Below are 20,128 nucleotides of genomic sequence, written 5' to 3'. Positions count from 1 at the left end.
CCCCCCTATAGAGCCCCCCTATAGAACACCCCTATAGAACACCCCTATAGACCCCCCCTATAGACCCCCCCTATAGACAACACCCTATAGCCCCCCCCCATTCCCCCCCGTTACCGGTCTCCTCCCCATTGGAGCCCTGGGGAGCGGGGCAGGACCGGGGCATCCCCGGCGCGCTCCGTGACGTCACGCGGCGGCGGCAGCAGCGTGCTGCGTCCATCACGCAGCGCCGTTGCCATAGTAACGAACTGCGGCTTCCTAGCAACGGGAAACAGGGATGAGCATCCCTGATGGGACGTTAGGAACGTTCTTATCCCGTTGTTCCCAACGCTATTAACGCTGTTATCCCGTTGTTCCCAACGTTATTAACGTTCTTATCCCGTTGTTCCCAACGTTATTAACGTTCTTATCCCGTTGTTCCCAACGCTATTAACGCTGTTATCCCGTTGTTCCCAACGTTATTAACGTTCTTATCCCGTTGTTCCCAACGTTATTAACGTTCTTATCCCGTTGTTCCCAACGTTATTAACGTTCTTATCCCGTTGTTCCCAACGTTATTAACGTTCTTATCCCGTTGTTCCCAACGTTATTAACGTTCTTATCCCGTTGTTCCCAACGTTATTAACGTTCTTATCCCGTTGTTCCCAATGTTATTAACGCTGTTATCCCGTTGTTCCCAACGTTATTAACGTTCTTATCCCGTTGTTCCCAACGTTATTAACGTTCTTATCCCGTTGTTCCCAACGTTATTAACGCTGTTATCCCGTTGTTCCCAACGCTATTAACGCTGTTATCCCGTTGTTCCCAACGTTATTAACGCTGTTATCCCGTTGTTCCCAACGTTATTAACGCTGTTATCCCGTTGTTCCCAACGTTATTAACGCTGTTATCCCGTTGTTCCCAACGTTATTAACGCTCTTATCCCGTTGTTCCCAACGTTATTAACGCTGTTATCCCGTTGTTCCCAACGTTAGGAACGCTGTTATCCCGTTGTTCCCAACGCTATTAACGTTCTTATCCCGTTGTTCCCAACGCTATTAACGTTCTTATCCCGTTGTTCCCAACGCTATTAACGCCGTTATCCCGTTGTTCCCAACGTTATTAATGCTGTTATCCCGTTGCCGGTTTGATCCCATATGGATCCACTGGGATGTGCCCATAGGCTGCTGGGAACAGGCTGGGAATGGGACCCCCCCCATCCCTTCCACCTCCTCCATGATGGGCTTGATCCCAACACACAATTCCTGCTTTTGGGAATAGGGATGCAGATCTCCTACCACAGCACGGTCTGTCCCACCTGGATTCCAGCCCCATATCCATAGTGGAAGCAGTGCTGGAGAGCTTGGGTGGGATAATCCTGGGATTTTCCAGTTTTGAACCATTTTGGGGTGGGATTTTTTAGGGAATTCTCCAACTTTGAACTATTTTTAGTGGGATTTTAGGGAATTCTCCAACTTTGAACTATTTTGAGTGGGATTTTAGGGAATTCTGCAAATTTGAACTATTTTGGGTGGAATTTGAGGGAATTCTCCAACTTTGAACCATTTTCTGTGGGATTTTAGGGAATTCTCCAACTTTGAACTATTTTGGGTGGAATTTGAGGGAATTCTCCAACTTTGAACCATTTTGGGTGTGATTTTTTGGGAATTTTCCTATTTTGACCCATTTTTGGTGGGATTTTAGGGAATTCTCCAACTCTGACCCGTTTTGGAGGCCTCAGTTGGGCTGCACCTGGATCCCAGCCCCATATCCACCAATGCATTTGGTCCCCCCCGGCACATTTAGGGGTCCCAGGGCTCTGATTTAGGTCCCCCCAGAACCACCAGGACCCTTTTTTGCCCAAAACAGCCGTTATTGTCACCAAAACAACCCCCAGCGCTGGGGGGGGGGGGGGGGGGTACAGGAGGTTTTGGGGTGACAGCCCCAATGGGGGGTTTGGGGTCACTCGGTCCAGCGGTGGCCGCAGTGGGGCGCAGTGCAGACATAGTAGAGCCTCATGGCATCCTGGGGGGGACATAAAGGGGTTATGGGGGGGGGTAAAGGGGTTATGGGGGGGGCATAAAGGGGTTATGGGGGGGGACACAAAGGGGTTATGGGGGGGACATAAAGGGGTTATGGGGGGGACATAAAGGGGTTATGGGGGGGGACATAAAAGGGTTATGGGGGGGTAAAGGGGTTATGGGGGGGAACACAAAGGGGTTATGGGGGGGGTAAAGGGGGATATGGGGGGGGACATAAAGGGGTTATGGGGGGGGACACAAAGGGGTTATGGGGGGGACACAAAGGGGTTATGGGGGGGGTAAAGGGGGATATGGGGGGTAAAGGGGGATATGGGGGGGGTAAAGGGGGATATGGGGGGGGTAAAGGGGGATATGGGGCAGTTTGGGGGGTCAGGGGGGGTCTCACCTCAGCTCTGGCGCTGTGGGACTGGAAGAAAACGGCTTCTTTGTGGCCGCATCTATGGGGGGGCATAAATGGGATGGGGGGGGGGCAAGGGGGGATAAAAGGGGATGGGGGCAACAAGGGGATGGGGGGGACAATGGGGATGGGGGCATTAAGGGGATGGGGGGGACACTAAGGGGACGGGGGGGGCACTAAGGGGATGGGGGGCATTAAGGGGATGGGGGGGGCATTAAGGGGATGGGGGCATTAAGGGGATGGGGGGACACTAAGGGGACGGGGGGGCACTAAGGGGACGGGGGGGCACTAAGGGGACGGGGGGGCACTAAGGGGACGGGGGGCATTAAGGGGATGGGGGGGCAATGGGGAGGGGGGGGCATTAAGGGGATGGGGGGCATTAAGGGGATGGGGGGGCATTAAGGGGATGGGGGGGCATTAAGGGGATGGGGGGGCACTAAGGGGTTGGGGGGGGCATTAAAGGGATGGGGGCATTAAGGGGATGGGGGGGCATTAAGGGGTTGGGGGGGCATTAAGGGAATGGGGGGGGCATTAAGGGGATGGGGGGGCATTAAGGGAGATGGGGGGCATTAAGGGGATGGGGGGGGCACTAAGGGGATGGAGGGGGCATTAAGGGCATGGGGGGGCATTAAGGGGGTCCCCATGACCCCCCCTGTGGCCTCACTTCTGGCAGGGGTGATCCTCAGTTCGGGGCAATGTGGGGTCCTGGGACACGTCCGCAATGATCTGGGTGAGCTCACTGGGGGGGGGGGGAGGGTTAACTCCTTCGTTAGTGCTTTAATGAGCACCCCCATTAATTAACCCCAATTAGCCCTTCCCTAATGACCCCATTAATTACCTTCTATTAATGCTATTAACCCCCAACAATCATATCTATTAATTACCCCTATTAATTACCCTCTATTAATCCTATTAACCCCCAACAACCCACCTCTATTAATTACCCCTATTAATTACCCTCTATTAATGCTATTAACCCCCAACAACCCACCTCTATTAATTACCCCTATTAATTACCCTCTATTAATGCTATTAACCCCCAACAACCCATCTCTATTAATTACTCTCATTAATTACCCTCTATTAATGCTATTAACTCCAACAACCCATCTCTATTAATTACTCTCATTAATTACCCTCTATTAATGCTATTAACTCCAACAATCCATCTCTATTAATTACTCCTATTAATTACCCTCTATTAATCCTATTAACCCCCAACAACCCATCTCTATTAATTACCCCATTAATTGCCCTCTCCCTTTATTGCCCCCCTTGCCCATCCCCCTATTAATGATGCTCTGCAGGAGCTCCCCCCTCAGCCCATCCCCATTAATGGCCCCTATTAATGAGCCCAATTAGAGGCTGGTTAATGAACTCACTCCACTTCATGGGTGATCTTGTTGACATAGATGCAGCTGTTGTCGGCCTCTTGCTGGTAGTCACAGTTGCGGCACTGGGGGCAATGGGGGCAAATGGGGGGTAAATGGGGGGGTAAATGGGGGGCAATGGGGGGGCAAATGGGGGGCAATGGGGGGGCAAATGGGGGTAAATGGGGGGCAAATGGGGGGGCAATGAGGGGGTAAAGAGGGGGCAATGGGGAGGCAATATGGGGGCAAATGGGGGCAATGGGGGGGGAAAGAGGGGGCAAATGGGGGACAATGGGGGCGTAAAGAGGGGGCAAAGGGGAGGCAATGGGGGGGTAAAGAGGGGGCAAATGGGGGGCAAGGGGGGGCAAATGGGGGGGTAAAGAGGGGCCAAAGGGGAGGCAATGGGGGGCAAATGTGGGCAATGGGGGGTAAAGAGGGGGCAAAGGGGAGGCAATGGGGGGGCAAATGGGGGACAATGGGGGGGTAAAGAGGGGCAAAGGGAGGCAAAGGGGGGGTAAAGAGGGGGCAAAGGGGAGGCAATGGGGGGGCAAATGGGGGCAATGGGGGGGGTAAAGAGGGGGCAAATGGGGGCAATGGGGGGGCAAATGGGGGGCAATGGGGGTAAAGAGGGGGCAAATGGGGCAATGGGGGCAAATGGGGGCAAATGGGGGGCAATGGGGGGGCAAATGGGGGCAATGGGGGTAAAGAGGGGCAAATGGGGGGCAATGGGGGGGCAAATGGGGTCAATGGGGGGTAAAGAGGGGGCAAAGGGGAGGCAATGGGGGGACAAATGGGAACAAGGGGGGCAAAGAGGGGGCAAATGGGGGGCAATGGGGGGTAAAGAGGGGGCAATGGGGGGGTAAAGAGGGGGCAAATGGGAGGCAATGTGGGGGCAAATGGGGGGGCAAATGAGAGGCAAATGGGGGGCAACGGGGAGCAATGGGGGGGTAAATGGGGGCAATGGGGGGTAAAGAGGGGGCAAAGGGGAGGCAATGGGGGGGCAAATGGGGGCAATGGGGGGGTAAAGAGGGGGCAAATGGGGGGCAATGGGGGGGGTAAAGAGGGGGCAAAGGGGAGGCAATGGGGGGGTAAAGAGGGGGCAAAGGGGAGGCAATGGGGGGGCAAATGGGGGGCAATGGGGGGTAAAGAGGGGCAAATGGGGGGCAATGGGGGGGGTAAAGAGGGGGCAAAGGGGAGGCAATGGGGGGGTTAAAGAGGGGGCAAAGGGGAGGCAATGGGGGGCCAAATGGGGGGCATGTGGGGGGGTTATCCCATTATCACACTGGGACTGGTCCTTATAACCCCCCCCCCCATTGTTATATGGACCTGGGGGCTGCATCCCATTGGGATCAGTATGGCGGGGCACTCACGGCATAGAGCAGGATCCGGTTCTCCTTGTCCTCCTTGGGGTACAGCATGTTGTTGCTGGGGGGAAGAGGGGTTACATGGGGGATATATGGGGGTATATGGGGGGTATATGGGGGTATATGGGGGGTATATGGGGGGTATATGGGGGGGTATATGGGGGTATATGGGTGGTATATGGGGGTGTATGGGGCATAAGGGGTATATAGAGGGTATGTAGGGTGTGTATAGGACGTATATGGAGAATATAAAGGTGTATAAGGGGGCATAAGGGGGCATAGAAGATGTATAGAGAGTATGTAGGGTGTGTATAGGGCTTATATGGAGAATATAAAGGTGTATATAAGAGCATAAAGGGGTATAAGAGGTATATAGGGAGTATGTAAGGATGTATAGAAGCTATAGGGGAGTATATTGGGGTATATGGGTGTACATGGGGTATGTAGGAGGTACACTGGGGACATAGGCACATAGAAGTATAGGGGAGTACATAGGGGGTACATAAAGGTATATAGCAGTATAGAAGACGTGTGGGGTACAGAGGTATATAGGAATATATAGGTATATACAAGGGTATATGGGAGTACGTATAGAACCTATAAGGTTATATTGAGGGTATATGGGGACATATAAGAGAGTATACAGCAAGTATACAGAAGTATATGGAAACATATAATGGTATATGAGAGGTATATAAGGGTACACAGGGAATATGGGGGACATACAGGGTATGTGGGGGTATATAAGGGTACATAAAGGTTTAGAGGAATACATAAGGGGTACATGAGGAATATATCAAAATAGATAAGGGACAGACAATGTGTATATAAAAAGGGTGTCTATAGGGCACATATGGGATCTATAGAGTGTCTATAGAGTGTTTATAGAGTGTCTATAAGGTGCCTATGGGGTGTCTATGGAGTGTCTATGGGGTGCCTATAGGGTGTCTATAGGTCACCTATGGGGTCTATGGGGTGTCTATAGGGTGCCTATGGGGTGTATGGGGTGCCTACAGGGTGCCTATAGGGTGTCTATGGGGTGCCTATGGGGTGTCTATAGGGGTCTATGGGGTGCCTATAGGGCACCTCTGGGGTGTCTATAGGGTGTCTATAGGGTGCCTACAGGGCACCTATGGGGTCTATAGGGTGTCTATAGGGTATATATAGATTGTCTATAGGGTGTCTATAGGGTGTGTATAGGGTGTCTATAGGGCGCCTATGGGGTCTATAGGGTGTCTATAGAGTGTGCATAGGGTGCCTATAGGGTGTCTATAGGGCACGTATGGGGTCTATGGGGTGTCTATAGGGTATCTATAGGGTCTCTATAGGGTGTCTATAGGGCACCTATGGGGTCTATAGGGTATCTATAGATTGTCTATAGGGTGTCTATAGGGTCTCTATAGGTATCTATAGGTCTCTATAGATCTCTGTGGGTCTCCCCTCACCACTCTTGGCAGAACCGGATCCCCACGAACCCCGGCTCGTAGGCCCCGTCCGTCTCCATGGCCGCTCCGCGCATGCGCACAGAGCCCCAACGGCGGCCGCGCAGGGACACAACACCTCCGCCAGCACAAACAGCTCCGCCCTCTTAGCCCCGCCCCTCTCTCCTCCTCGCTCTCCCATTGGCTCCTCTCCCCCGGGGTGGGCGGAGCCCTCTCTCCCCCATTGGCTCCGCGGGGCAGGGGGGGGCGGGCCGAAGCTTCCAGAAGCAGCATGAAGGCCGTGTCGGGGCCTGGGGCCGGTACCGGGGCCGGTACCGGTAACGGGGCCTGTACCGGGGCCGGGTCCGTGTTGTTGTCCGTCAGCAGCAGCCTCACTGCCCGCAGGGCTCCCAAGCGGTACAGCACCGGGATCACTGTGGCCGAGCTCAAGGTACCGGGAACGGGGGTAACGGTACTGGGGTAACGGGGATCGGTACTGGGGTAACGGGGACCGGTACCGGTTGTAACGGGATCGGTACCGGTTGTAACGGGGGTAAAGGGATCGGTACTGGGGGTAACGGGATTGGTGCCGGGGGTAACGGGGATGGGTACTGGGGTAACTGGGATCACTACTGGGGGTAACAGGGATCGTTACTGGGGGTAATGGGATCAGTACTGGGGTAACTGGGATCGGTACTGGGGGTAACGGGATCGGTACTGGGGGTAACGGGATCGGTACTGGGGTAACGAGAATCGGTACTGGGGTAAGTGGATCTGTAGTGGGGGTAACTGGGTCGGTACTAGGGTAACTGGGATCGGTACTGGGGGTAACGGGGTCGGTACTGGGGTAACTGGGATCGGTACTGGGGGTAACGGGGTCGGTACTGGGGTAACTGGGTCGGTACCGGGGGTAACTGGGTCGGTACTGGGGGTAACGGGATTGGTAACGGGGATAACTGGGATCGGTACTGCGGGTGACTGGGATCGGTACTGGGGGTAACTGGGATCGGTACTGGGGGTAACTGGGATCGGTACTGGGGGTAACTGGGTCGGTAATGGGGGTAACTGGGTCGGTAATGGGGGTAACTGGGTCGGTAATGGGGGTAACTGGGATCGGTACTGGGGGGAACTGGGATCGATACTGGGGGTAACGGGGTCGGTGCTGGGGGTAACTGGGATCGGTACCAGTGGTAATTGGGATCGGTAATGGGGTAACTGGGTCGGTACTGGGGGTAACTGGGATTGGTACCGGGGTAACTGGGAGCGTTAATGGGGTAACTGGGTCGGTACCGGGGGTAACTGGGATCGGTACTGGGGTAACTGGGATCGGTACTGGGGGTAACTGGGATCGGTACTGGGGTAACTGGGATCGGTACCGGGGGTAACTGGGATCTGTACTGGGGGTAACTGGGATCGGTACTGGGGGTAACTGGGATCGGTACTGGGGTAACTGGGTCGGTAATGGGGGTAACTGGGATTGGTACTGGGGTAACTGGATCGGTACTGGAGTAACTGGGATCGGTACTGGGGTAAGTGGATCTGTTACCGGGGGGTGACTGGGATCGGTACCGGGGGTAACTGGTCGGTACTGGGGTAACTGGGATCACTACTGGGGGTAACTGGGATTGGTAGTGGGGGTGACTGGGATTGGTACTGGTGGTAACTGGGATCGGTACCGGGGGTAACTGGGATCTGTACTGGGGGTAACTGGGATCTGTACTGGGGGTAACGGTGATCGGTACTGGGGGTAACTGGGTTGGTACCAGTGGTAACTGGTCTGTACTGGTGTAACTGGGATCTGTACTGGTGTAACTGGTCAGTACTGGTGTAACTGGTCTGTACTGGTGTAACTGGTCAGTACTGGTGTAACTGGTCTGTACTGGTGTAACTGTGTCAGTACTGGTGTAACTGGGATCAGTACTGGTGTAACTGGGTCTGTACTGGTGTAACTGGAATCAGTACCAGTGGTAACTGGGTCGGTACTGGTGTAACTGGTCTGTACTGGTGTAACTGGTCTGTACTGGTGTAACTGTGTCAGTACTGGTGTAACTGGGATCAGTACTGGTGTAACTGGTCTGTACAGGTGTAACTGGTCTGTACTGGTTTTAACTGGTCCGTTGCAGTGCAAGCTGGAGCTGGTGGTGGGCAGCCCTGCCTCCTGCATGGAGCTGGAGCTCTATGGCACCGACGATGAGCTCCTGGGGCGGCTGGACTGCGATGAGGCCCTACTGGGATCCTATGAGCTGTGGGATGGATGCAGGGTGCACGTGGGTACTGGGGCCTGCTGGGGGGCAGGGGATGGGGTGACATACACCAGAAACCCCTGTTTTCAACCCAAAATGGGCTTGGAACACCCCAAAAACCCATTTTACATCTCAAAATGGCCCTGAAACACCCCCAAAAACCCGTTTTTTCATCCCCAAAAGGCCTTGAAACACCCCCAAAATTTCCCTTTTTCACCCCAAAATGGGCTTGAAACACCCCAAAAACCACTTTTTTCACCCTAAAATGGGCTTGGAACACCCCAAACCTCCCTTTTTTTCACCCCAAAATGCGCTTGGAACAGCCCAAAAATCCTTTTAAACTCTGAAAATGGCCCTGAAACACCCCAAAATTCCCTTTTTTCACCCCAAAGTGGTCTGGAAGCCCCCAAAACCCTCTTTTTTTCATCCCAAAATGGGCTTTGAAAATACCCCAAAACCCCCCTTTTCACCCCAAAATGGCCCTGAAACACCCCAAAACCCCCTTTTTTCACCCCAAAGTGGTCTTGGAAGACCCAAAACCCCTTTTTTCACCCCAAAATGGCCCTGAAACACCCCAAAAAACCCTTTTTTTCATCCCAAAATGGGCTTGGAACACCCCAAAATTTCCCTTTTCCACCCCAAAATGGCTTTAGAACCCCCCAAAATCCCTTTTTATCACCCCAAAATAATCTTGGAACCCCCAAAACCCCCTTTTTCACACCAAAATGGCCCTGAAACACCCCAAAACCGCCTTTTTTTACCCCAAAGTGGTTTTGAGACCCCCAAAAACCCCTTTTTCACCCCAAAATAGCCTTGAAGCCCCCAAATCCTCCTTTTTCCACCCCAAAATAGCCTTGAAACCCCCCAAATCCCCCTTTTTCACCCCAGAACTTGCCTTTGAGACCCCCAAATCCCCCTTTTTCACCCCAGAACTTGCCTTGAGACCCCCAAATCCCCCTTTTTTCACCCCAGAACTTGCCTTGAGACCCCCAAATCCCCCTTTTTCACCCCAAAATAGCCTTGAAACCCCCAAATCCCCCTTTTTTCACCCCAAAATAGCCTTGAAACCCCAAAATCCCCCTTTTCTCACCCAGAATAGCCTTGAGACCCCCAAATCCCCCTTTTCTCACCCCAAAACTGTCCCTTTAGACCCCCCAAATCCCCCTTTTTCACCCCAAAATAGCCTTGAAACCCCCAAATCCCCCTTTTTCCACCCCCAAAACAGGCCTTGAAACCCCCAACCCCCTTTTCCCACCCCAAAATAGCCTTTGAAACCCCAAATCCCCCTTTTCTCACCCCACAAATAGCCTTGAAACTCCAAATCCCCCTTTCTCACCCCCAAAATAGCCTTGAAGCCCCCAAATCCCCCTTTCTCACCCCAAAATAGCCTTGAAGCCCCCAAATCCCCCTTTTTCACCCCAAAATAGCCATGGGACCCCCAAATCCCCCTTTCTCACCCCAAAAACCCCCCCAGGTTATTGACCGCAGCGGCGCTCGCATTGGGGAGTATGAGGACGTGTCCCAGGTGGAGAAGTATGAGATGACAGAGAGTGACTATGACAAGAGACCAGGTGAGGCTGTGGGGCAGCCCCATTGCTGACCCCATAACACCTATGGTGTCCCCATAGTGTCCCTATGGTTCCCTTATGGTGTCCCCATGGTGTCCCCATGGTGTCCCCATAGTGTCGCTATGGTGTCGCTATGGTGTCCCCTATGGTGTCCCATGGTGTCCCATGGTGTCCCCTATGGTGTCTCCATGGTGTCCCCTATGGTGTCCCTGTGGTGTCCCCTGTGGTGTCCCTATGGTGTCCCTATGGTGTCCCCTATGGTGTCCCCATGGTGTCCCCATGGTGTCCCTATGGTGTCCCTATGGTGTCCCCATGTGTCCCCATAGTGTCCCTATGGTGTCCCTATGGTGTCCCTATAGTGTCCCTATAGTGTCCCCATGGTGTCCCCATGGTGTCCCCATGGTGTCCCCTATGGTGTCCCTATGGTGTCCCCTATGGTGTCCCCTATGGTGTCCCTATGGTGTCCCTATGGTGTCCCCATAGTGTCCCTACGGTGTCCCCATGGTGTCCCTATGGTGTCCATACGGTGTCCCCTATGGTGTCCCCCTATGGTGTCCCTATGGTGTCCCTATGGTGTCCCTATGGTGTCCCTATGGGGTCCCTATGGTGTCCCTATGGTGTCCCTATGGTGTCCCTATAGTGTCCCCATAGTGTCCCTATGGTGTCCCTATGGTGTCCCTATGGTGTCCCCATGGTGTCCCCATGGTGTCCCTATGGTGTCCCTATGGTTCCCTTATGGTGTCCCTATGGTGTCCCTATAGTGTCCCCATAGTGTCTCTATGCTGTCCCCATAGTGTCCCTATGGTGTCCCCATGGTGTCCCCATAGTGTCCCCTATGGTGTCTCTATGGTTCCCCTATGGTGTCCCCATGGAGTCCCCATAGTGTCCCTATGGTGTCCTTATGGTGTCCCTATGGTGTCCCTATGGTGTCCCCATGGTTCCCTTATGGTGTCCCTATGGTGTCCCTATAGTGTCCCCATAGTGTCTCTATGCTGTCCCCATAGTGTCCCCTATGGTGTCTCTATGGTTCCCCTATGGTGTCCCCATGGTGTCCCTATGGTGTTCCCTATGGTTCCCCTATGGTGTTCCCTATGGTGTCCCCATAGTGTCCCCATAGTGTCCCCATGGTGTCCCTATGGTGTCCCTATAGTGGTGTCCCTATGGTGTCCCCCATGGTGTCCCCATAGTGTCCCTATGGTTCCTTTATGGAGTCCCTATGGTGTCCGCGATGGTGTCCCCATGGTGTCCCCATGGTGTCCCCTATGGTGTCCCCTATGGTGTCCCTATGGTGTCCCTATGGTGTCCCCTATGGTGTCCCCTATGGTGTCCCTATGGTGTCCCTATGGTGTCCCCATGGTGTCCCCATGGTGTCCCCATGGTGTCCCCTATGGTGTCCCCTATGGTGTCCCTATGGTGTCCCCTATGGTGTCCCTATGGTGTCCCTATGGTGTCCCCTATGGTGTCCCTATGGTGTCCCCATGGTGTCCCTATGGTGTCCCCCTATGGTGTCCCCATGGTGTCCCCATGGTGTCCCCATGGTGTCCCCTATGGTGTCCCCTATGGTGTCCCCTATGGTGTCCCCATGGTGTCCCTATGGTGGTCTCTATGGTGTCCCTATGGTGTCCCCTATGGTGTCCCCTATGGTGTCCCCATGGTGTCCCTATGGTGTCCCTATGGTGGTCCCTATGGTGGTCCCTATGGTGTCCCTATGGTGTCCCCATGGTGTCCCCATGGTGTCCCTATGGTGTCCCCATGGTGTCCCCATGGTGTCCCCATGGTGTCCCCTATGGTGTCCCCTATGGTGTCCCTATGGTGTCCCCTATGGTGTCCCTATGGTGTCCCTATGGTGTCCCCTATGGTGTCCCTATGGTGTCCCCATGGTGTCCCTATGGTGTCCCCTATGGTGTCCCCATGGTGTCCCCATGGTGTCCCCATGGTGTCCCCTATGGTGTCCCCTATGGTGTCCCCTATGGTGTCCCCATGGTGTCCCTATGGTGGTCTCTATGGTGTCCCTATGGTGTCCACTATGGTGTCCCTATGGTGTCCCCATGGTGTCCCCATGGTGTCCCCATGGTGTCCCCATGGTGTCCCCAAGCCCCCTGCCCCACCTTCCCAGCATCCCCTTCGCGGCCCCACTCTCCCTATGGTGCCCCCATTCCCATTGTCCCTATGTTCCCCCCCATTATCCCCATTACCCCCATTTACCCCCATTTACCCCCATTACCCCCATTAACCCCCATTAACCCCCATTACCCCATTACCCCCATTCCCCCATTACCCCCATTACCCCCATTACCCCCATTCCCCCACAGAGTCCGTGCGCAGCTTCCTCCGTCAGCGGCAGTGGGGCAGGTTCGATGCTGAGGCCGCTGAGCGCCGGGAGCAGCAGCTGCGGCAGCGCCGGGAGCAGGAGGCAGCTCTGGCAGCGGCTCTGCCGGTGGGGACCCGGTGCCTGGTGCGGGTACCGGGACAGCCAAGCAGGAGGGGGACAGTCATGTATGTGGGTATGTGACACATACAGCCTATGGGGTAACACATACACCCTATGGGGTAACACACAGCCTATGGGGTAACATACACCCTATGGGGTAACACACAGCCCAGCCGCAGGGGACCCGGTGCCTGGTGCGGGTACCGGGACAGCCCAGCAGGAGGGGGACAGTCATGTATGTGGGTATGTGACACTGAGGGTGCCGGGGGTGACACATACAGCCTATGGGGTAACACACACCCTATGGGGTAACACACAGCCCAGCCGGTGGGGACCCGGTGCCTGGTGCGGGTACCGGGACAGCCCAGCCGCAGGGGGACAGTCATGTATGTGGGTAGGTGACACTGACGGCACCGGGGGGGGTAACACATACATACAGCCTATGGGGTAACACACAGCCCAGCAGGAGGGGGACAGTCATGTATGTGGGTATGTCACACTGACAGTGCCAGGGGGGGTAACACATACCCTATGGGGTAACACACAGCCCAGCCGGAGGGGACCCGGTGCCTGGTGCGGGTACCGGGACAGCCCAGCAGGAGGGGGACAGTCATGTATGTGGGTACGTGAGACTGAGGGTGCCAGGGGGGACATACACACTATGGGGTAACACATACAGCCTATGGGGTGACACACAGCCCAGCCGGAGGGGGACAGTCATGTATGTGGGTACGTGACACTGACAGTGCCAGGGGTAACACATGCATACAGCCTATGGGGGTAACACACAGCCCAGCCGGAGGGGGACGGTCATGTATGTGGGTATGTGAGACTGACAGTGCCAGGGGGGACATACAGCCTATGGGGTAACACACAGCCTATGGGGGTAACACACAGCCTATGGGGTAACACATACAGCCTGTGGGGTAACACACACCCTATGGGGTAACACACACCCTATGGGGTAACACATACAGCCTATGGGGTAACACACAGCCTATGGGGTAACACACAGCCCAGCCGGAGGGGGACAGTCATGTATGTGGGTAGGTGAGACTGACGGTACCGGGGGGGACATACACACTATGGGGTAACACATACAGCCTATGGGGTAACACACACAGCCTATGGGGTAACACACATACAGCCTATGGGGTAACACACACCCTATGGGGTAAAACACAGCCCAGCCGCAGGGGAACTGTCATGTATGTGGGTATGTGAGACTGACGGCACCGGGGGGGGACATACACACTATGGGGTAACACATACAGCCTGTGGGGTAACACATACAGCCTATGGGGTAACACACATACAGCCTATGGGGTAACACACAGCCCAGCCGGAGGGGGACGGTCATGTATGTGGGTAGGTGACACTGACAGTGCTAGGGTAACACATACAGCCTATGGGGTAACACACACCCTATGGGGTAACACACAGCCTATGGGGGTAACACACAGCCCAGCCAGAGGGGGACAGTCATGTATGTGGGTAGGTGACACTGACGGTGCCAGGGGTAACACACAGCCTATGGGGTAACACATACAGCCTATGGGGTAACACATACAGCCTATGGGGTAACACATACAGCCTATGGGGTAACACACAGCCCAGCCGCAGGAGGACTGTCATGTATGTGGGTATGTGAGACTGACGGCACCGGGGGGGACATACACCATGGGGTAAAACATACCCCATAGGGGCAACACACACCCCATGGGGGTAAAAAACACCCCATGGGGGGGAAAACACAGCCCAAAGGCTGAAAAACACCCCTAAAGGGGGCAAAACACCTCCCTAGGGAACAAAATACCCCCATAAGGGCAAAACTCCCCCCAAAAGGGTGCAAAATCCACCCAGCTTGGACCAAATCCCTCCCAAACCCCCCCAAAGGGTCCCAAACACCCCCCACCCCCCCAGATGTCCCTAAACCTGTCCAAGAGGTCCCGAATCCCTCCCGCCCCCCCCCCAAGTGCCCCAAATACCCCCCAAAAGTGACCCCCAACCCCCCCCAAATGACCCCAACCCCCCAAAATGACCCTAAACCCCCCCCAAAGTGACCCCAACCCCCCCCAAAATGACCCCAAACCCCCCCAAAGTGACCCCCCCCATGTTGTCCCTAACCCCCCATCCACTGCCCCCTTTCCCCACAGGACAAACTGACTTCAAGCCAGGCCACTGGGTGGGGGTGCGCTACGATGAGCCCCTGGGCAAGCACGATGGCAGGTACAGACCCCTCATGACCCTCCCCATCCCTGCTGTTGGGGTCCCCTTTGGGTCTCCCCCCCTCTATCCCTTCTATTGGGGCCTCCCCAGATCCCTTCTCTTGGGGTCCCCCCTACATCCCTTCTATTGAGGTCCCTTTGGGTCTCCCCCCTGATCCCTTCTATTGGGGCCCCCCCCAGATCCCTTCTATTGGGGTCCCTTTGGGTCCCTCCCCGATCCCTTCTATTGGGGTTCCCTTTGGGTCTCCCCCCCTTATCCCTTCTATTGGGGTCCCCCCCCGATCCCTTCTATTGGGGTCCCCTTTGGGTCCTCCCCCCAGGTCTCTTCTATTGGGGTCCCCCTCCAGGTCCCTTCTATTGGGGTCTCACCTAGGTCCGTTCTATTGGAGTCCCCCCCCATATCCCTTCTATTGGGGTCCCCCCCAGATCCCTTCTATTGGGGTCCCCTTTGGGTCTCCCCCAGGTCCCTTCTATTGGGGTTCCCCCCAGTCCCTTCTATTGGGGTTCTCTTTGGGTCCCCCCCCCATATCCCTTCTATTGGGGCCCCCCCAGATCCCTTCTATTGTGGTCCCCTTTGGGTCTCCCCCCCAGATCCCTTCTATTGGGGTTCCCTTTGGGTCTGCCCCCCAATCCCTTCTATTGAGGTCCCCCCCAGATCCTTTCAATTGGGTCCCCCCCCAATCCCTTCTATTGAGGTCCCCCCCAGATCCCTTCTATTGTGGTCCCTTTGGGTCTCCCCCCAGATCCCTTCTATTGTGGTCCCCTTTGGGTCTTCCCCCAGATCTCTTCTATTGGGGTCCCTTTGGGTCCCCCCCCCCCATATTCCTTCTATTGGGGCCCCCCCCGATCCCTTCTATTGGGGTCCCCTTTGGATCTCCCCCCATATCCCTTCCATTGATGTCCCCCCTCATTGGTGTCCCCCCCATTGGTGTCCCCTCCATTGGTGCCCCCCCCATTGGTGTCCCCCTCATTGGTGTCCCCCCCATTGGTGTCCCCTCCATTGGTGTCCCCCCCATTGGTGTCCCCCTCATTGGTGTCCCCCTCATTGGTGCCCCCCCCATTGGTGCCCCCCCATTGGTGTCCCCCTCATTGGTGTCCCCCCCATTGGTGTCCCCTCCATTGGTGTCCCCCCCATTGGTGTCCCCCCCATTGGTGCCCCCCCCCATTGATGTCCCCCCCCATTGGTGTCCCCCCCATTGGTGTCCCCCCCATTGGTGCCCCCCCCATTGGTGTCCCCCCCCATTCCCCCCAGTGTCGGTTCCCGACGTTACTTCGAGTGTCCCCCCAAATACGGAGCCTTCGTCAAGCCCCAAAGTGTCACCCCCGGAGACTTCCCGGAGGAGGAGCTGGGCCTGGAGGAGGAGGAGCTTTGAGGGCGGAGCCTCCCCAAGCCCCGCCCCCACCCCACGCCCCGCCCACAAGCCACGCCCCCCACTCCATTTCCCACCACCCCGCCCCCCTTTTGGCGGGGTTTTCCCTGCTGGCCACGCCCCCTCGGTACGGAAGGGGCGTGGCTTCCTCGTTGGTCACGCCCCCACTCGCCGTTGGGGGCGTGGCTTTCCATTGACTATGCCCCCTCGCTATGGAAGGGGGTGTGGTTTCCCCATGGCCACGCCCCCTCCTCCCAAGGGGCGTGGCGTTGCCTGCGGCAGCCAATCAGCGAAGAGGGGGCGGGGCCAAGCAGGGATGGGTGAGTGGCGGCGGCGGGGGGGGGGCGGCCCCGGTCGCTGTTGGCTCTTCCCTCACTCCCCCCGCCCCCCCCGGCAGGTACCGGGCCCATAAAGTGGCGTTTAAGGTGAAAACCCGTTTCTTGGCCATTTTTGCGTAGCCAATAGGGACGCTGCTTCCGCTTGCGCAATGGGCGGGGAGCCAATCAGAGTTCGCAGGGGGCGGGGCGATGGCGGCTGACCAATAGGCGCTTTGAGCGGCGGCGGAGGCGGCCAATGAGCGCTCGGCGGTGTCGCCTCTGGCCACAGCGATGCCGGACGCGGTGCTGCCTATGGGGGGGATGGGGATGGGACCCCCCCCCATATCCCATCATTCCCGTATCCCATCACCCCCATATCACATCATTCCCATATCACATCATTCCCATATCCCATCATTCCTATATTCCATTATCTCCCAATCCCATCACCTTCATATCCCATCATTCCTATATCCCATCATTCCCATATCCCATCATTCCCGTATCTCATCACCCCCATATCCCATCACCCCCATATCCCGTCATCTCTCCCATGTCCCATTGTCCCCATCACTACCAGTATCCCCATATCCCATCATCTCCATATCCCATTATCTCCCAATCCCATCACCCCCATATCCCATCATCTCCCCTATATCCCATTGTCCCCATCACTCTCCGTATCCCCATATCCCATCATCTCTGCCATGTCCCATTGTATCTGTCACCTCCCATATCCCATCATCTCTATCACCCTCCATATCCCCATCGCCCCCATATCCCATCATCTCCCCCATGTCCCATTGTCCACATCACTCCCTGTAACCCCATTATCCCTATATCCCATCATCTCTGCATTGTCCCATCGTTTCTATCACCCCCCCATATCCCATTATCCCCATATCCCATTATCCCCATCACCCCCCATATCCCATTATTCCCATATCCCATTATCCTCATATCCCATCATCCCCATCACCCCCCATATCCCATCATCCCCCATATCCCATTATCCCCATCACCCCCCATATCCCATCATTCCCATATCCCATCATCCCCCATATCCCATCATTCCCATATCCCATCATCCCCCATATCCCATCATCCCCATCACCCCCCATATCCCATCATCCCCATCACCCCCATAATACCACCAACCCCCCCGAACCCCCATTGAGGCCCCGTTTGCCCCCATTCCTCCCCCCTCCCTCATTCCCAACCTCCTTTTGGGGCCATTCCCGGGACTTTCAGTGTCCTCCATCCTATGGGACCCCACAAGTGATGGGGGGGGGGGGGGGGGGTTAAACCTGTTCTATCCCAACCCCCCCATTTTGGGGCTCAAAAGAGGGATTTTGGTCCCACTTGGAATTGTGGGGGGGTAATAAAGGAGGTGGGAGAGCCCCAGCTTGGCCCATTCATTCCTATGGGATAAGGGGGCAATGGGGCTGGAACAGCCACGATTCCCATTGACACCAAAGCCCCATTCCCAGTGACCTCCATCCTTATTCCCTTGGGATATCCATAGGGAACAGTGCAAGGACCCCCCATAGGTCCATGCACCGAATCCCCCCCCCCCCCAAAACGCTTCCAAACGTCGGGAATCGCAGGAAAACGGCCACGTCCATCACCAAGAACTACAGGGGAACGTGTTAGACCCGGAGGTATCGCGAGAGGTCCCCAAGTATCGCGATAGCTCCGCCCAGGCTCCTTCGCCAGCACAAAACGGCCCCAAATTGGGCTGATTTGGGGGTGAAATCGCTTAAAAATGGCATTTTTGGGGGGGGAAATGGGGATTTTGAGGGATTTGAAGTGGGAAAATCCCCCAATTCCGGAGGTTTGAGCCCAAATCATCGGGAGGAAGCAGCAGGAAAGGGCAAAATGGTTCAAAAGGGCTTTTTGCCCCCAGTTTTCACCTCCCCTTTGACCACTTTTGCCCTTTTTGACCCCAAAAAACCAGCCCCAAAAGCTTCCTTTTCGCAGCAGAATCCCCTCTTTGGGGTGAAAAAGGCCATTTTTGGCCACTTTCGGGCCCATCCTGGAAGGATTTGGCCTCTTTTGGGATGGAGGAAATGGGATGGGGAGAGCCCTTTGTGTGGGGGGTTTTGGGGTGGGTTTGGGCACTTTTGGGGTGATTTTGGGCACTTTTGGGGTGATTTGGGCAGTTTTGGGCTGATTTTGGGGAATTTTGGGGTGATTTGAGCAGTTTTGGGGTGATTTGGGGCAGTTTTGGGGTGATTTTGGGGGTGTTTTCATCCCTGGGGTGGGTTTTGGGGGGTCTTAAAGTGCGAAGAGACCCAGGCGGGGCAGTGGGAGCCTTCCCCTTGCTCTCCCAGTGGTACCATGAAAATCCAGTTGCTGGGAATACTGGGAAGGATCCGGGAATCCAAGGTTCCCCCCCCCCATTAATCCCTATGGGATCCACAGGACAACACCCTCCCCCCCCCCCCCAGCTCACGTGTCCTCTCTCCACATCCCAATCCCGATGTTCCGTCCCCATTGGGTCCAATATCCCAAGGGAATATCCCCCCCCCAAATCCAGCCCCATAGGGATGGGGGCAGCGGGAGGGACCCCCCCCATGTAAGTGCTTCATGCCGGAATGCCTGGAGCCGGGAATGGGGTCCTGGGAAGTCCTGGGATGCATCCGCTGAGCCTTGGATTGTTCCGGATGAGTCTTGGGATGCGTTGGGATGTGGGAGATGAGGCTCAGGTCCCAATGGATGAGGCTCAGATCCTGATGTATCAGCCTCAGATCCCAATGGATGAGGCTCAGGTCCCAATGGATGAGCCTCAGATCCCGATGGATGAGGCTCAGATCCCAATGGATGAGGCTCAGATTTCAGTGGATGAGCCTCAGATCCTGATGTATCAGCCTCAAATCCCAATGGATGAGGCTCAGATCCCGATGGATGAGCCTCAGATCCCAATGGATGACGCTCAGATCCCAACGGCTCCATGGGAGATGTGCATCCGACCGCGTCCCATAGGATACAATGGGGTTCGCTGGGCATCCGATGTCCCTTGCCTCAATCCCAGCGGCTCCACTGGAATAGTCTGGAATCTCCATGGGGCTGCACTCACATCCATGGGGCTGCACTCCCCATCCCATAGGATCCAGTGTGGGTTGGTGCTGACGCTCACATCCATGGGGCCGCGCTCCCCATCCCATAGGATCCAATGTGGTTGGTGCTGACGCTCACATCCATGGGGCTGCACTCACATCCATGGGGCCGCGCTCCCCATCCCATAGGATCCAATGCAGGATGTGGGTCAGGTGCTGACGCTCACATCCATGGGGCTGCACTCACATCCATGGGGCCGCGCTCCCCATCCCATAGGATCCAATGTTGGTTGGTGCTGATGCTCACATCCATGGGGCCACGCTCCCCATCCCATAGGATCC

At 55.7% G+C, this 20,128-nt stretch overlaps 2 protein-coding genes across 3 annotated transcripts; one reads left to right on the top strand and one right to left on the bottom strand.

Moving 5' to 3' along the window:
• Positions 1–1,897: 1,897 nt before the first annotated feature.
• LOC117437629 (DNA-directed RNA polymerase II subunit RPB9) lies at positions 1,898–6,708 on the bottom strand. 2 transcript variants are annotated; one of them, XM_034072162.1, is made up of 6 exons: positions 6,595–6,708; positions 5,156–5,210; positions 3,798–3,871; positions 3,080–3,154; positions 2,404–2,455; positions 1,898–2,001 (listed from the first exon to the last, which is right to left on the bottom strand). In XM_034072162.1, the coding sequence occupies exons 1-6, from the start codon at positions 6,666–6,668 to the stop codon at positions 1,939–1,941; spliced, it is 393 nt and encodes a 130-aa protein (XP_033928053.1). In that variant the 5' UTR covers positions 6,669–6,708; the 3' UTR covers positions 1,898–1,938. The 2 variants fall into 2 exon arrangements, with proteins under 2 accessions (XP_033928053.1, XP_033928054.1); XM_034072163.1 differs by having other exon boundaries at positions 6,625–6,703.
• A 139-nt stretch (positions 6,709–6,847) lies between these two features.
• On the top strand, positions 6,848–16,439 carry LOC117437626 (tubulin-folding cofactor B). Its single transcript, XM_034072157.1, has 6 exons — positions 6,848–7,021; positions 8,694–8,837; positions 10,288–10,384; positions 12,694–12,885; positions 14,969–15,041; positions 16,293–16,439. The coding sequence occupies exons 1-6, from the start codon at positions 6,863–6,865 to the stop codon at positions 16,411–16,413; spliced, it is 786 nt and encodes a 261-aa protein (XP_033928048.1). The 5' UTR covers positions 6,848–6,862; the 3' UTR covers positions 16,414–16,439.
• Positions 16,440–20,128: the final 3,689 nt, after the last annotated feature.

The sequence above is a fragment of the Melopsittacus undulatus genome, chromosome 24, assembly GCF_012275295.1.
Source record: "Melopsittacus undulatus isolate bMelUnd1 chromosome 24, bMelUnd1.mat.Z, whole genome shotgun sequence".
NCBI classification, from domain to species: Eukaryota; Metazoa; Chordata; class Aves; order Psittaciformes; family Psittaculidae; genus Melopsittacus; species Melopsittacus undulatus.
This window is presented reverse-complemented; position numbering and strand designations above follow the sequence as displayed.